Source organism: Mesoplodon bidens (assembly GCF_964165515.1).
Source record: "Mesoplodon bidens genome assembly, chromosome: 7".
NCBI lineage: Eukaryota > Metazoa > Chordata > Mammalia > Artiodactyla > Ziphiidae > Mesoplodon > Mesoplodon bidens.
The window spans coordinates 15,536,227-15,550,239 of record NC_138164.1 but is presented as its reverse complement, the minus strand read 5'-3'; the positions used below and the strand labels follow the sequence as shown (position 1 = coordinate 15,550,239).

At 49.2% G+C, this 14,013-nt stretch overlaps 1 protein-coding gene across 4 annotated transcripts in view; it reads right to left on the bottom strand.

Moving 5' to 3' along the window:
- SIK3 (SIK family kinase 3) overlaps positions 1-14,013 on the bottom strand; it is a 247,560-nt gene that overhangs the window by 9,337 nt on the left and 224,210 nt on the right. Inside the window, exons 15-21 of one of the 4 annotated variants that reach the window (XM_081239454.1) lie at positions 13,187-13,330; positions 9,255-9,405; positions 8,399-8,524; positions 8,047-8,132; positions 7,497-7,606; positions 6,159-6,498; positions 4,729-5,600 (exon numbers count right to left, since the gene is read on the bottom strand). In XM_081239454.1, coding sequence (XP_081095580.1) covers positions 4,729-5,600; positions 6,159-6,498; positions 7,497-7,606; positions 8,047-8,132; positions 8,399-8,524; positions 9,255-9,405; positions 13,187-13,330 — 1,829 coding nt within the window. The remainder of the gene's footprint in view (positions 1-4,728; positions 5,601-6,158; positions 6,499-7,496; positions 7,607-8,046; positions 8,133-8,398; positions 8,525-9,254; positions 9,406-13,186; positions 13,331-14,013) is intronic. The other 3 variants (XM_081239456.1, XM_081239455.1, XM_081239457.1) reach the window with 3 other exon arrangements.

Here is a 14,013-nt window from a genome sequence, read left to right as displayed (position 1 = left end):
CGTTTAGAAGTCCCCTGTGACACTCTATAGGTGAGACCCTCTGACCAGTCTGGCGGCTGGGGGGGGCGCGGAGGGGGGCAACGGGGGCATGTGTGTAAACAGACCAACCCACTGGCCAAGGAACGGGAAATTCAGGCTCAAATCTTTGGCATTCCTTATGCCGATTCAGCAGCTGGAGGAAGTCACCACAGGATATATAAATAATGCGGAGAGAGGACTGCTGGGGGCAGAATTCTCGGGTATTTACCCAAGTAAAGCTGAGACAGTACAGGAGGAAGGATGATCATCTGATCACGCAAGGGGAAAAAATACACAAACGGACACAAGGCACAGCACCCACCTACCCAGGGAACCTCGGGGCAGCTTGCACAACTCTCTGTTGAATCTGTCAATGTTGACTCGTCCTTACTCATTTACTGGGTTTTAAGAGAAAATGAGAGAAATGACATGTTGTGTGCACATCCCTCCTAAAGGTTCTGAGGGGTAAACCCTCCCAGTCTGCCATCATTTGACTCCTCTGTGAGGCCTCAAGTCCACCAATGCTGCTGAAGCTGAGTAGGCTCCGAGAAGAGATGTAGTTTTCTTTGTGAGTTCAAGCTGGTAATCTCACTGTGTAAACCGGTTATGCTGTCGTATTTATTTGCAAAGAAAAAAAAAATCAAGTGTATGTAATACGACAGAGGGAAGATAAACCCTTCTTCTACTTCTGGAGTGGCAGGCGGGAGATTACAGGCAGCGTGGGGCATGTCTATCCCTGAAACTTCTACACATTACAGACAGACCTTTGGCCCGTTGCCTGCTCGGTACTCTGGCAGTGCCTGGCCCCGCACTGATTGGTGGCATACGGCCATAAAAGAAATAGGTAAGCATGGCCGCTGATAACGATGGCATGTAATTTTCCTTGACTAACACCAGCAATCCCTGATAATGTACCCTTAAGAAATTTTAGAAAGATGCCAGTAGCTCTGCTCATTATAATTATACCTCTTGCAGCACTCATGACGTAGCGCTTCATTTAAGGCTGTTTATGAGCTTGTCTCTCCCAACCCCCAGCCCCCAGTACAAGCTCCCTGAGGGCAGGTTCTCCACCTTTTCACCCCTGCATTCCCCACTGGACCTAAAATAGTCTTGTGTGATCTAGTCATTCAATAAATTTCGCTGAATTTGCTCTATCACAGAAGTAACACATGAAGTGTTTGGGGGCCCGTGTGTAACTACACAGAGATGGAGGTCTCATCAGAGCAAGCAGCAGGCATCCCCCCAACAAAGACATAAACAAGGACGAGCTGCACCCACGTGCCTGCAGGGTGGTGGGCGGAGCACATCACAACCCTTTCTTGGCAGAAGGAACGGCGGGATGATTCTTTGGCGATTGTAAAACTGTGAGCTCTCATGTTTTTAAAAGAGTAGAATCATGTCAGGTTAAAGCAGGAAGAGATTGTGGAGCCTAGTTTCTCCTGTAAAAGGGATCATAAGACATACGCCCAAGGTGGTTGTGAACAATAAATGAGTAACTGGCTGGAGGGCACCAAGCCTGGAGCAGACCAACTGCAAACACCTTCTCGGAGGGGGCATCTAGCTAACATCCCTCACAACGGGAGGAGCGGTTAGGTGCCGGGGTGGTCATGGGTTTAAGGTAAGGACAATGGGGATGCTTCAGGATAAGAAGGAGTTTTAAACACACACAGGTACATCCCCAGAGGGATTCTAACTCTAACTCTGGACTGGCTTTGGGCTTCCCTGGGCTATTTTTTCTCTATTGCATTATTTTACTATACTGGATTCTAAACTCACAGGGTAATAAACTTGGGGCTTTATTTGTTAAAGATAATTGTATATATGGTTCCAAAAGTCTCAACATAGAAGTCGAAAGAGGTTAGAAAGAGGCAAGGTGAATAGTATTCAAGAAAAGGCATACGCCGTAGCTGAGTTAAAGAGTAAGTTGAGAGTAAACCGGGCAGAGACAGGAAGGATCCTCTCTACCATACACTGGCAAGCAGGGCAGGAGCTAAGATTAGGGTTTCTAGAAAAGCTCGTATCAAAGGCCAGGAAAAGAAGATTTAAGAAAAAAGAGGGCTTTGGGGGGAAGCAAAACTGATCCTGAGGCAACAAGGACAGGGTAGTTCTGAGCTGAAACCTTTAGGGGTGCACTTATGGCTTGACTCTTCCAGAAACCAGAAGAGATGCTTGCAGGGGATAATGGCGGCAATGGCGGCGATGGCGGCGGATGGAAGAAGGCAGGGGGAAGGAAGAGGGAGAGGTAACCGTAGTCACTCAGCTTGGGGAAGAGGTGGGAGGGACTCGTCAAAAGAATCCTGACTGCAGGTTCGGTCTGAGGCGAAGTGAACTGATTTAAAGCTGCGGGGAGCCGCTGGAACCAGATCAGCCTCTGGATTTCAGGAAACCTTGGCCCTTAGCTTCTACTAAACTCCTTCACGTAGACTAGACTTCAAACCGGCCAAGGCAGCTTGCTTCCCCCCAAAAACGTCCCTGAGACACTCCCACCCGCTGGTCTTTCCTCATGCTTCTCCCCTAAATCCAAACGGCAAAACCCTTTTCATCCACCAAGACCCAACTCAAATGCCACTTGCTGCGGGAAACCTGCCCCTGCTCTGAGAACTGGTCTGTCCCTCCCCTGGTCTCCCACAGCACTTGGACCAGCCACGTCCTGCCTTCCTTCAGGCACCAGATAGACCTGCAAGCCCGCCGAAAGGGGGTTCCTCTGACAATCAGGGGACACAGGTGAATTCAAGCCCCCTGGTCTTCCTGTACATAGGAGTCACGCCGGAGGGAAAAGTGAAGGGAATTCAGAGAGAGTATTTTTGAAGAAAAATATTTCAAAAGGTTACTTTCACACATGGCAATCCAGGGTGCGGGCGGGGAGTGTGCACTGTGTGCTCGCTCGCTCGTTCCCCGAGCCTTGCACACCCAGCGTGTGCTCAGCAAGTGTCTGCTGGCGTGAAGTGAGTAGCTCTCGGGTTCAGTGCTACTCCCGAGCTGTGGGCCCTGGGGGCAGACCACTTAATCTGTGCCTCAGGTGTCTCACTGGTAAAATGGGGACAGCAAGAGCTGTGAGGATTAGACAGATTCATGTGTGAACAGCATCTGGTGTCTGGCACGTGGAAAGCACTACGGAAGTGTCAGCTTTTCTCCTTTTCTGGTGAAAGCTGTCATTCGCACAGGAAGCTTTCCCACAGCATCCCTGATGCCGTCAAGCTGCCTCTGCTAGAACACTCCCAGCCACAGGAAGCTCTCAGGCCGCTGAGCAGCCTGTTCTGGAAAGTTCTCAGGAAGGTCTTCCCCAGGGAACTGAAATCTGCCGCAACTTCTATCCTGATCTTGGTTCTGCCCCATAAAATGACCCCATACCCTTTCCATCTGACAGGTATGATAGGTCTCCTGAGATTTTTCCCCCAAGCCTAAACATCCCCGAGTCTGTCAGCCAATCCACATATGGCCTGGCTCCGAAACCTCCCACCATCCTACGCCTGCCTAAAAACACAGCAGCCGCGGGTGGACACGATACGTCTGACTGGTGCAGACCTCAACCTGGATGGCACCCATCTGCTCAAAAGCCCAGGATTTAACTGGAGTTTTATGGAACCACATCCCTATCCGTGCTTAATGGGCACAACCTGAAGGCACCAGGTCCTCTGCAGGTAAACTGATTAGAGGCAGGTCTCCCATCCTGCTCTGTGCCAGTGGACCCAATTCCCCCAGGAGTTGAGTTTTGTGTGCTGACTTGAGAAGGACAGGGCAGGAGAGGCAGGCAGCTTCAAGAAGGGGAACATGGGAGAAGTGCCCAGCTTCGGGGTTGTATATTTCATGGAGAAACTCGTTTTCAAGATCTGTGACGATGGGAGGGGTGTCAGTCCAGATTTAGAGTAGGGTGAATGCCATGACACGAGGGGAACAATGTGTTCCGAGTATAAGCTACGGACGGTAATCCCAATCTCCTCCCAAACGAAAATGCATGTACTAGCTAATTACACAGTGATACTAAATGAAATGGCACAGGGTCCCTCATGATGCTGTAATATTCTGTTTAGCTTATTAACAAAGGGATCAGAGTAATAATAATGCCTCAAATTATTTACATCGTACATTCAGATGATCAAGTGTGCCTCTCTCTCCCTCTCCCTCTCTGTGTCACACACACAAACATTATGTATAAACATAAATACATACGTGTATGTTTTAATCTTCACAAATACTCTGCAAAGGACCGTTATGCCTCCTGCCCTTTTTCACAGATGAAGAAATAAGAACCTGAGGTTAAGTGACAAGGTCACTGCATTCGTAACACAGGCATGTCCAGGACTGAGGGGCCCTGACTCTTAGTTCAACACTATTTACACTAAATCCTATTTCCTTAGCACCGGCTGGCTTTTATTCTACCGCAGAGGTTAAAGCTAGCTATTTTGATGACAGCCGAGAAATTCCGGATTCTAAGGAACCACGGTATGAGTATAGGAAACAGGTAATATACCTCACCGACTGCACTGTCTATATGTTAATTGTCTATCACTCTCTTTTAAGTTTGAAAACAGATCCCCTTCCCCACCAAATACCCACTTCCTACGTGCTTCTCCCCCAAACGGTGCTGCAGGTCTTCTCAGGAATTCTTTTTTCTTAGGAACCCAGAGTACTAGCTGAAAAAAGGTAATACTGCTGAGTTAACTGAATGAGGGCAGACTGGCCCAGGACTGGACTTTGCAGGGCTCTTACCTCGGCTGGACACCTTATTTCTACTGAATGCAGCAGCCGGCTGTCGGTACGGATGTATCCCCAACTCCTGTACATGACTCACGGTTCCCAGTAAAGATTCAGGGTCCCCGGGCCCGCCAGTACTCAAGAGCAGGGGGCCATCGTGGCAACCTTTGGTCAACGTGTTCACGTTCTTCCTGTCCGGAAAGCCGTCCTTGGCCCCCTCACACGAGCACTCCTCCTCCATGCTCTCCGAGTGCACGAGCGCCGGCTGGTGAGCGTAACTGTGGGTTGGGGTGGGTGAGGAAACCTGCGAGATACATTCTTGCGCCCTGATTTGCAGAAGATGCTGGGGGCTGCTGTGGTGGTGGTGATAAGAGTCAGCGTTTTGATACGGTAAAGCCTGGCGCTCTGTCATACTCTGTCCCCCGAGGCCGGGAGCCAGACTCCCTGCATCCCCCTGGTTCATGTGCCTGAACAGTTCTTGGTACTCTTGCTGCTGCTGCTGCTGCCGCTGCTGCCTTTTAATGAGCTGTGCAAACTCTGCTGGGGGCAGCCGAATGTCCGAGTGGCCGGTGAGCGAATGCCGGGGGGAGAGCAGTCCTTGGAGGATGTGGGGGACCTGCTGGTGTCGGGCGTAGTCCGGCGGCGTCGGGGACAGCAGGGCCTGCTGCAGCGCCGACGTGGTATAGTGCGGTGGCTGCTGATGTGCGCTGGGAGGGAAGGTGGGGAACTGGTCAAGCGGAGGGACTTTCAGGGCTTGGGTGGGAGGTAACCCCACTCCTGCTGAAGGGCTGTAGCTGCTGGGGGAACCCCGGGACTGGTCCGAAAACAGATGGGGGTGTAAATGCGCCTGGTCGTAGTTAGCAGGGGAGAACCGATTCACGTTCAAGCTGCAGACACAAAAGGGAGTGAGTACCAGGCATCCATGTGACAAGTGTGCTAGACTCCCCAGGGGAATAGCTACCACGCTTCCTCAGTGGGGAGCCCCCGCTGGTACAGAGGACCGCGGTGGATGGGGCGGGGAAGATGGGGATGTATGCGTCATCCCCACCTGTCCCCTCTGGTTGAAGGTAGCAACATCACTTGAACTATTAAGATGTACCCATCTCTTAGAATATGGGTGACAGAGAAAGAAACAATCCTAAAAGAACAGACATGGGGAAATGGCATTTTTACCAACTCCTCTAATTGGCCACTTTCTTCTTTGCAGACATATAGTAAGGTAGCTTTGTCCTTGTCTTCCTCTGTCTCATTAGCATTTTGATCCTGGGTCAATATATAGATTTCAAGTCCGTCCCAAACCCACCACCCCAATTTTAATAAGGCTGAAATGAGCACAGCCCAGTCAGAACCCTTCTCCTTTCCTCCTCCTCTCTCGCCCTGCTAAGGGGGCTTCCTCCCACCTAGGTCACCTGGAGAGATGGCTAGGTGACTCTGGGCCGGCTTACCTGTGGGCCTCTGCACTGTCGGCACTCAGCTGCTTAGACAAGGGCCGGTGCCCATAGCTGAAGGCGGCCATCAGGCTGGTCCGGTGCTGCATCTGAACCTGACTGGCGCTGGGGCTGATGGAGACGCCCCGGCCAGCAGAGCCTGCAGCTGTCCCGGGCATGCTGCTGAGCATGTCAACAGGCTCCTGGACTTGGATGGTCACCTGCTGGGACTGGGGAGGCTGCTGTATGCCCAAGCAGGTTAGTGCCACATTGGGAGGAGGGGAACAGTTCTCAGGCTGCTGCTGGAAGACTGCACTGCGGGAGGGGAAGCCTTGAAACTGGGAGGGAGATGCAGCACCTGGAGAGAAAGGAACCTCAGAGTGACCAAATGCCCGGGTTACCAGCTGGCCCCAGTGAGGACACTTAACCTGCATACCACCCAGAGCAGTGCTTCTCCAACTCCAGGATGCCGAAGGCTCCTCTAGAGGACTCGAGAAAACAGAGGCTTTCCTGGGCCCGACCCACGGAATGCTGATTCAGTAATTCGTAATTCCAGGAATTTGTCATTCCAATAAGTTGCTCGAAAGCTGGTCTATAGATTATTCTTTGAGGAGCTCTGATCCAGGGCAGTGCTTCTCAAACTCTAATGCACATACAAATGGCCCGGGGATCCTGCTAAGATATAGATTCTGATTCATCGGGTCTGCGACGAGATCTGAGATTCGACTCTTCCCGCCGATGTTGCTCGTCAGGGACCCCACTTCGGGTAGGAAGGGCCTGGAGAGCAATTCAAACTCTCCAGGGGATCTACGCTGGGTGGCGTTACTTAAGAGATGCTCAGTTTTTGGAATACTAAATGCTCAGAGTGCTGGTCTCTGAAGGCCCACACAGACTAGGGCACACTCATCTTCACCTCCATCTAAACACCCACAGGCGAGGAGCCACGTGCCCAGTGGATCACCAAACCCAGGCGTGACAGGAGGGAAGGTTCCGGTAGTCGCCTTTCATTGGGTAGAGTTGGAGGGGGTTTTATGAAAAATATTATTAACGGTCAACCTTTACTGAGACCTATTTTGTTCCGGAGACTATTTCAAGAATTTAACATATATATATTTATTCAGTAAATAGTATTAGTATCCCTATTTCACCTTTGAGCAAGCGGAGGTGCCCAGAAGTTACCTAACTTGCCTGAGGTCTCACAGCTAAGGAGTCGGTAGAAGAAGTCAGACCAAGGCAGATTCCCGTGAACGCTACGTCACTCTGCCGCCCGAACCGCTCGATGGCTTGAGGCACTCGAGGCTACGCCTCACTCCTCCCCGCGGCACACCGCGGTTCGGCATATACCTCTGCACTCACCGTGAGGCTGGACCATGGCGCTGCTCATGGGGGGAGGGCTGCTACTGGGCGGTCTGAAGAGGTGGTTGCTGGCGTGGCTGGGGGGAGGGCTTGCAGGCTGGATCCTTAACCTGGAAAACAACAGAGCCAGATGAGCAAACGCGCTTCCGGAGGTGGCAGGGTGGCCTTGCCGTTAGCTTCCGCCATTCGACGCACAGGCGGAAACTACTTCTTTGGTTTTGATAAGACTCCAGGCTAGACAGACATGCACAGACCGCCCACCACAGTCTACTTAGAGCCGTCCACATCTTATTTCCCCAGACTTCCCAAGGGGGCAGAGGTCACTGTGGGCCTCCGTCTGGCCTCCTCTATTACTGGCGTCAGGTTACTTTGTTCACGGGGCTAAGAAAATGAAGCGGCACAGGAAGTCAGGGTTTTAGGGGGCCGCGAAAATTGACACTGGCCTCCCTGCTTTTCAAGTGGGTCCTTCCAAGATGAACGTTAGAGTCAGTCAGTATCGCCCATGAGAGTCAGGCCAACAGCTTAGGCATGAAACACCACGCTTCATTACCTCTGGAGCTGGTGGGTGAGGAGGGCGGGCTGATTCTCACACGCAGCCTGAAGGGGTGGAGAAGGCTGAGGAGGACAGATAGAATCCTAGAACAAATGCGGGAAAAGAGAAAAAATACTCGTGAGCTTGAAGATTAACAAGAGCCGTTCTCAGGAAGGGAAGAAACTCTCTGTGACCGAGATTTATGCTATTGTTGTTCATCAAAAGGTTTGATTACCTTTACTCAAACATAGCAACCATGCATATAACTCAGCTCCTCTTTGCCCTGCGGGATCTCCTCCAAAGTTCACAGGCAAATCAGCCTGAAAGCAAACTCCAAAGAAGTTGGAGAAAGCAAAGAGGGAAGGCCTACTTGAATCTGCTGCTGGAGAATTTGGTGGTGCTGCTCCTGCTGGTATAACATGTGCTGCTGCTGGGTCTTCTCCAGGGCTCTTTCATCAATCTGCCCCCCGTACATCTTCTGCAGCTGCTCGCACTCCTGAAGGGAAAGCAGTTAATACAGATGGGATGCAGCCAGGCCCACGCCACGCAGTGATGTCAGCAGATGCAGATCTGCCCCCAGGTCTCACGGGCAGAAGGAGCCACACAGAAGAACAGTGTCCTTGAGGAGCAACTAACCCATTTACGTAGGCATTTGTGTACGAAATACATTCACGCTCTGTTCTGGCTGAACAAAAGGGAAAACACCAAGATGGCCTGCGTACAAGCAAAGGTTCCAGTGTGAAATCTGTGTACAAAGCACATGCCACTCGAAGCTTGGTCGTCAGGAAGGCAGAAGGGAAGCCGGCCCTTTGTAAAGCCTGGAGGTGCACTTCCTTCCTCAGGGAGCGCCATTCCATACCAACTGGAGAGTGCGCCAGGTGGTAAGAATGCAGAGCAGGCTCCAACAAGACCCAGTGCCCATAAACCATGAGAGGAATGCCAGGGTTGCTTCGAAGGACATTCCCTGGGGCCTCCCACTGAAACACAAGCCCAGAAATTCCTCTCTAATGAACTACAGAGACAAGAGGAAAATTCAGTCCCTTCCTGGGGAAAGCTGGACATAACAAGAAGTAAGCAGAGTGTCAGGAAGCTATCTGCTTTGGAACCTCTAAAACTTCAGTGCTGCTGAAATGCAGGGGGTAGAAAGTTTAACACCCGGGTCCTCCTGCAATAGTGGTCTCTGTTACCCATGCTTCTCCAGAGGTGCCTGCCATCTCTTCCATTACCTGCTGCAACTGTTTGATGCTGCTGTTGTTGCCCATTTTTTCCAGGTGAGCTTTGAAGGCCTGGATGCTTGCAGCCCCATCAGAGAACCGGCGCACAGGGGAGAAACGCTCCGTAGGGAGGTGCAGGGTGTTGGAGTCCTTGTAGGTAGAGCTGAATACATGGGAAGAGAAGGTTAGGGGCTAGGACTCAGGGCTTTTGACCAAATCACCTAGGGACACTGTTCCAGATGAACACAAAGCTGGCTGGCTGCACGTGCAGCCCTGCACATTACGCCACTTCCATGTCATCTCCAGAGGCCAGTCGTTTCCCTAGCCTGCTTCCCTTCAGAGGCCTCCAAGTGACCATCTTCCATTTCCACTTACCTTGAGTTGGCTTAATATCCAAGCCCGGTAAGGTCCTGGGATCAAATACATCCAGTTCTTACAAATACACTGGGTCAGAGAGAAGAGCTTCACAGTATCCCTCAGGCCCAGCTGTACAGGAACTCTTGCTTTTATAATCTTGTCTCTATCTAGTGCCTTTAGAAACCTAGAGCAAACCTACCGGTTTGACCCGCAGTTTCCCCTGAGCAGCATTCTCCGTATGACGGACCAGAGGGAAACTACAGTCAACTGTGGGGTCAAAGGTCTGGCCTGGAATTCACAGGTTTTGTGCTAGAAAACGGAGGGTGGAGGTTAAAGTGGGGAAAATGGGGACTTGTGATCCCCAGATGGAGACAGCCCATTCTTAAGGAATGTGGGCCTCAAGATCCTGCACGTACCTGGTCAACGCAAATAAGGTTCCCTGCTGTGAAAGTTAACTTCTCAGAGCAGTGGCACCCTCCCAACCTGCTAATGAAAGAGGCATCACGTGGATTACCTTCAAAATGACCCACTGCTCAGTCAGAACACAGCCAGTGTCTTACAGAAAGAAAGAACAAGCTATCGATAAGGAATGCCTAAGACAGCATCAGAGTTAGAAGCTAACACCTATACTTGTTACCTAATCAGAAAGAGATGTTGATGGGTTGAGGTAAGCAGATAAAAGACTGCCAAGGCAGCATTCCAGCAGCTGATGGAAAGGATCAGGATTTCATGTCGAGGGCAGAGATGACATGACACTGAGCCATGGGTGAAATGATGTACCACCTTGCCAGTCACTCATTCTGGACTGAAGCAGAACCAAGGCTAAGGAAGAGGGTTAACAAGCGAGTTCAAACGTGGCAGACAGGGAGGGACCGGGAGGGTCTGGTGACTGTGCAGAGGGGTCAAGAGAGTTCTGGCAGCAGGGGAAAGCCCTTTACCCTCTCTTCTCTAACGATGGCTCCTATTTCAGACTCTACCTGAAGCTGAACAGTAGGGAGCTGATGAAACGAACATGAACATGTATCTGGTTCAGTAACACAAAAGACAAATGAGTTTGGCAAACGCACTCCAGAAACAGTGATCGTGAGAGACGCTCTCAGGGGTATTTCCTCAATACTTCCTATTTCTGTTTCTACTTCAGGTGTTTGGAGTTAAAGCAAGCAAATGCTATTTTCTCCTAAAATTTGATTCTTACACTTGCAATATATTCTGATAATGGACACCTTTCTGATTCATTCAGAAAGTCATGTTCTTCAAGGAGTTAATATGGTCTGTCTGCACAAAACACATTCTCTCCCCTCAGAGCAATGCATCCAGCTCCAGGTATTTCATGGCTTTTCCAGAAGATCGGGTTGTGAACAGACCGACACCCCCGGCAGCCCAGCACAGTAGATTCAGTGGAACACTTCTGATGCAGCTGCTCATTTTGGAAGCACTGATAGTATCAACCGTGTTTTATTTTTATTAGCAATCATGTTCAAACTCAGGACAGCCTCATATTAGGCTGATATTCCCACTACACTCTTCAAACAGGGACTTGGCACCCCACCTAGATAAAATCCATCTCGTGTCAGTTTTTTGTTGCTGTTGTTGTTGTTAATTACACTTAATTTTTTTTTAATTTTAAATTACACACTTCCCGCATTGAGAAAGTTGGTCAGACCCATCTTCTGTCTCCATGTTGGACTTCACCTATGATACCCCAGAAGAATAGATAATATGTGCTGTTCTTGAGTCATTTCCTCCAGCAAATGAAAGGAATTCAGTAATCTATTCAGGCCTCCCAGTTTCAGTGTTTTGTAGCCTGGGAAAGTTTCTCTTTTCCCCTGAAGACTGACTTCAGTCTCTTGCGTTGCCATGTTTTTATAACCCCATCGAGATACGCTGAGGTTGCATAAATGCCCCACCGTACATAATCTGTCACTCATAAAGCATTCATTCCAATTCAAACTGGCTTGACCATAGGAAACCCTCTGCCAGGAGTGTTCACACAAAAACAGACAGCAGACAGATTTCCAGCACGCAAGGCCTTGACAGTGACTAGGCAGGGTGGAAACCACACAAATGGAGCTGTGGGCCAATGTGGTCTTTCTTTAGTAACAGGTGTAAACAGGATATCAGGTCTGATAAAGGCAGACTAAGGAGATGTGCTGATCTTCATGCTTCCCCCATAAGAACACATCCTGAGGAGCACCTGAATTAAACAACGATTAAACCCAAAGGCCTGAAACTAAACAACAGACCCTGACATGGGATGAAAAATTAAGTGTGGGGCTATAAAGGAGGGGAAGATAGAAACAGGGAGAAACAGAGTAATAAAGGGTCTATTAGGTAACAGTGTAGAGCTCAGTTATTGAGAAATCACAGAAAATGTTTGGAGTGGAAAATGCAGCTTATAATCATTCAAAGTACTCTCGACGTAGTATCCTAACAGTGTAGGCCCTGAGAGATTTTCCTTAGAAAAACCGTCTTTCTGTGCCATCAGAGTTTTATTTGAGAAATGTCATTTCTACTAATAAACCATTTTCACTACATTATTCATGGTCATTTATAAAAGCTTATCTTCCTCCTTTCTAAGTTCCAACGTGGCACTAATGAAGACTCAGTCTGCTCAGAGGTCACCTGTCTCTGCTGATTACCTCTGATGCCCAGTGGGTAACTAGACACAATAAAAGCACTGTGTCAAGACTGCCAGTGTGAGCCTGTTGCAAGACTGAATAACAACACATTTATAAACTTATTAATCTCCTTGGAATCTGCTTCCCAACCTTCCCAAAGAAGACTGCTTTTCGCTGTCCTCCCAAAAAGACTGAAAGAAAATAAGCTCTAGCAACTGGTGGTGGCTTTGAAAGTGTGGCCTTTGAGCTTGGGGACAGCTTCAGAATGGACTAAAGGTTAAGATGTTCAGTCATCGAGGTGTTCCCAGAAGATAATCATCTTCTTAAGCCAGCAAAGTGTCATTCCCCTCTGTTCCGAGGCTTACTTGAACTCGATTTTGTGAAGTTTCCTTGGCAAGAAAGGTTATGCTTGTTTTTATTTCTTTAAGACAATGAATTTTAAATGTATCAGAGACCTACTAAAAGATTTTGCCATCAGAATATTGCAAGGATGACTTTTCAAGCACAAGAGTCAAGAGGATGCAGTATCTTGGCTCTACCACTCACAGAGGAATGTATCTTCCCCGATATCTAAGCTCCTTGTTCAGCGGTCACGGGATAAGAAGTGCTCATTCTCTTGATGGCGATGGGTTATTAAAGGTCAAGCCTACTGATGTGGCTACAAATCCTTCCATTTCCAGTTGGCCTTCTAAGAGCTTCACCCACTTTCAGGTTTCAAGTTCAGTTTCATCTATAAGTCAACATCTAGAATCACAAGAATCACCTGCAGGCACTAAACATGCCTACGAGGTAATGGGAAAGAAGCATCTCATATTGCCCTGGGCACTGCTTTAGTTAAGGAGTTGAGAAGATGTAAGTTCAGGATGCTATTTAAAGCCGCGATGCTTGTCACCATGTCTGTAAGACTAGCCAGAAGGGTGCCTGTCCAATGAGCCTCAAGGAGCTCCCACAGCTCACGTGGCTACTCACCGATGCTGATCAGGTACCAGGTGAGGGGCCCAGACCCGGGAACGGAAAGGCTGCTGTCCTAGCTGCCGCTGTAGGTCCGGTGGGATCTCAGCTGTAGGGTTGGTCATGGCCAGTGTATGTCTTTTGGACCTATTTGCCAAGTACCTGCAACAAGCAGGAGCACATTTCATAGTAAAAAAGACAGACAGGAATATTCCTCAGCAAGAAGCATTAGAAGTTAATCCAAAGCACTCAGAATGAAACAGTGCCAGAGCTCAAAAAGGGCTCGATGGCCAACAGATCCCTGACTGGATGAAAGTGAAACATGTTCCAAAAGGCCAACAAAAGTTGGCGTACCAATGAAGTGGCTGAATTGTGGACCTAAGAGCAGCCATTAAGAGAAGAGAGAAAACAGATGTAGCTCACGAAGTGGATCAATTTCCCTTACTTCATTCCATTCAGGAAAAGAATTTATTTTCTACTTGTTAGTTTCATTCCTCTTTTCTCTCCAAATTTCCAAACTACAAGTCGGAGGAAATGAGCCCTAAGGATTTTTCCTAGAGATGAGCCAAGAGAGATATTCAGAAGGGCTTCGCATGTGTCTCTGGACGCCACTGGCCCCGAGGGTTGGAGCCTGACCTCGCTGCGAGTCACAGAAAACAGATCTTTCCACGTGGGGCTAAGCGAGTTCCAACACCACCCCTTCCCTCATGCCCCATGACTGTAACTCCATCATCAGAGAAGAAAAACTGATGTTGTCCCCAGGGAACCAACATTCTCTAAAGGATGAAGAAACGAAACCACATGAAATGTTTAGAATTGTTTTTTAGGGGAAAAAAAGGCAAGGC